The 1,547-nt window shown below is 43.0% G+C and overlaps 1 protein-coding gene across 1 annotated transcript in view; it reads left to right on the plus strand.

The window, feature by feature from the left end:
• Positions 1-1,340: 1,340 nt before the first annotated feature.
• The window catches only part of LOC109953601 (trace amine-associated receptor 6-like), a 978-nt gene continuing 771 nt past the window's right edge, over positions 1,341-1,547 (plus strand). Inside the window, exon 1 of the mRNA XM_020589078.1 lies at positions 1,341-1,547. This exon is cut by the window's right edge and continues 771 nt beyond it. Coding sequence (XP_020444734.1) covers positions 1,341-1,547 — 207 coding nt within the window.

Here is a 1,547-nt window from a genome sequence, read left to right on the forward strand (position 1 = left end):
AGGTGATGGTGAGTGGCTGGTGGTCTGCAAAGGGTCTGGACTTGATAGCTGTCTCCTTGTTGTCATGGTGGAAATGAGGATAGAATTTAGCTCATTGAGGAAGGAGACATCTGTGGTTGTTGGGTGGAGTTGCCAGGCTTGTAGTCACTGATGACCTGGATGCCCTTCCACATATGTCGGGGGTCAGAATTTGTAATGTGTTCCTCAACCTTTAGCTTGTAGTGGTGCTTGGCCTTCTTGATGCTCCTCCTCAGGTTGGCCCTAGATAAGCTGTAGGCCTGTGCATCACCAGATCTGAAGGCAGAATTGCATGCCTTCAGAAGGAGCCGCACCTCTTCTGTTTATCCACGGCTTCTGATTTGGGTACATGGTGATCTGTTTCTGAGTTATGATGCTGTCAATGGTAGTGTTAATACAGTCCAGCACAGAGGAAGTGTTGGTGTCAATGTCCATGTGAGAGTCACAGGTAGCCCAGGAGGCAAACATGCTCCAGTCTGTGTGGTGAAACCTGTCCTGTAGTACGGTCTGTCCCCTCTGGCCACACTTTGATGATCCTTGTTGATGGCTTCACACGAAAGCCAAAATGTGAATGTGTGAACATTTCTTCTTATGACATAGGACTTACATAATACATATTTTCTCAGTAACTAAAACTCAGCATTATGTCAGTCAGCAATAAAGCATTACTATTTAGACAATAGTTCAACATTTGGGAAATGTGCTTATTTAGTTTTGTGTCAGGAGTTGGATGAGGAGAATGATATAAATCCTACATCTTCTGAAAATGTGAAAGAAATTCTTCAGGAACATCACTGGGTTGCCAGATGTGATTTTGTATGTTTGCATGTTGCATGGCTTACATTGCAGAACTTGTAGTTTATTTTTAAGGTGCTCTTAAGTGAGACACACAAAACCCAAACTGGATGGAAGGGGACTTCATGCATAATACAGAGCAGTGGCTACACAGTAGCCTTGACTGAGAAGAAGATAATACAGCTAAAAAGACAATCAACTAAGAAGTGGTTCCAATTACTGACTTATTATGCATATACATTATATAGCAAAATGTTAAACGGATTTAATTAAATGATAACAATGAATGAATACATTTTTAAACTGATTTAAATCACGGGACATAAAAATGATCAATGAATGAAAACTAAAGGTAGAATGTTGGCAATAATCAAAGGAAAGAAAACACATACTATAGGTTAATAATGATGGTGATGACAAGGGACAGACGCTACATCATCTCTTAGGCTTCTTGACAAAGTGGGAGGGCGGTGTAAGAAGCAGATAAAACAAACCTCACCACCTCAGCCCTGCTCCTCTCCTCCCTGATGGATGACACTTGGGGCTCTGAGCTCTGCTTCCCCAACCTCAACTCCTCCTGCAGGCACCTGTTGCGACTACGCTCTGAGACTTTTCTACTCTACACCCTAGTTGCATCTGTCTCTCTGTTCACTGTGACACTCAATTTGCTTGTCATCATCTCCATCTCCCACTTCCGGCAGCTCCACACCCCGACCAACACTCTGCTCCAGTCT

This window comes from Monopterus albus, unplaced genomic scaffold (genome assembly GCF_001952655.1).
Source record: "Monopterus albus unplaced genomic scaffold, M_albus_1.0 scaffold837.1, whole genome shotgun sequence".
Classification (NCBI taxonomy): domain Eukaryota; kingdom Metazoa; phylum Chordata; class Actinopteri; order Synbranchiformes; family Synbranchidae; genus Monopterus; species Monopterus albus.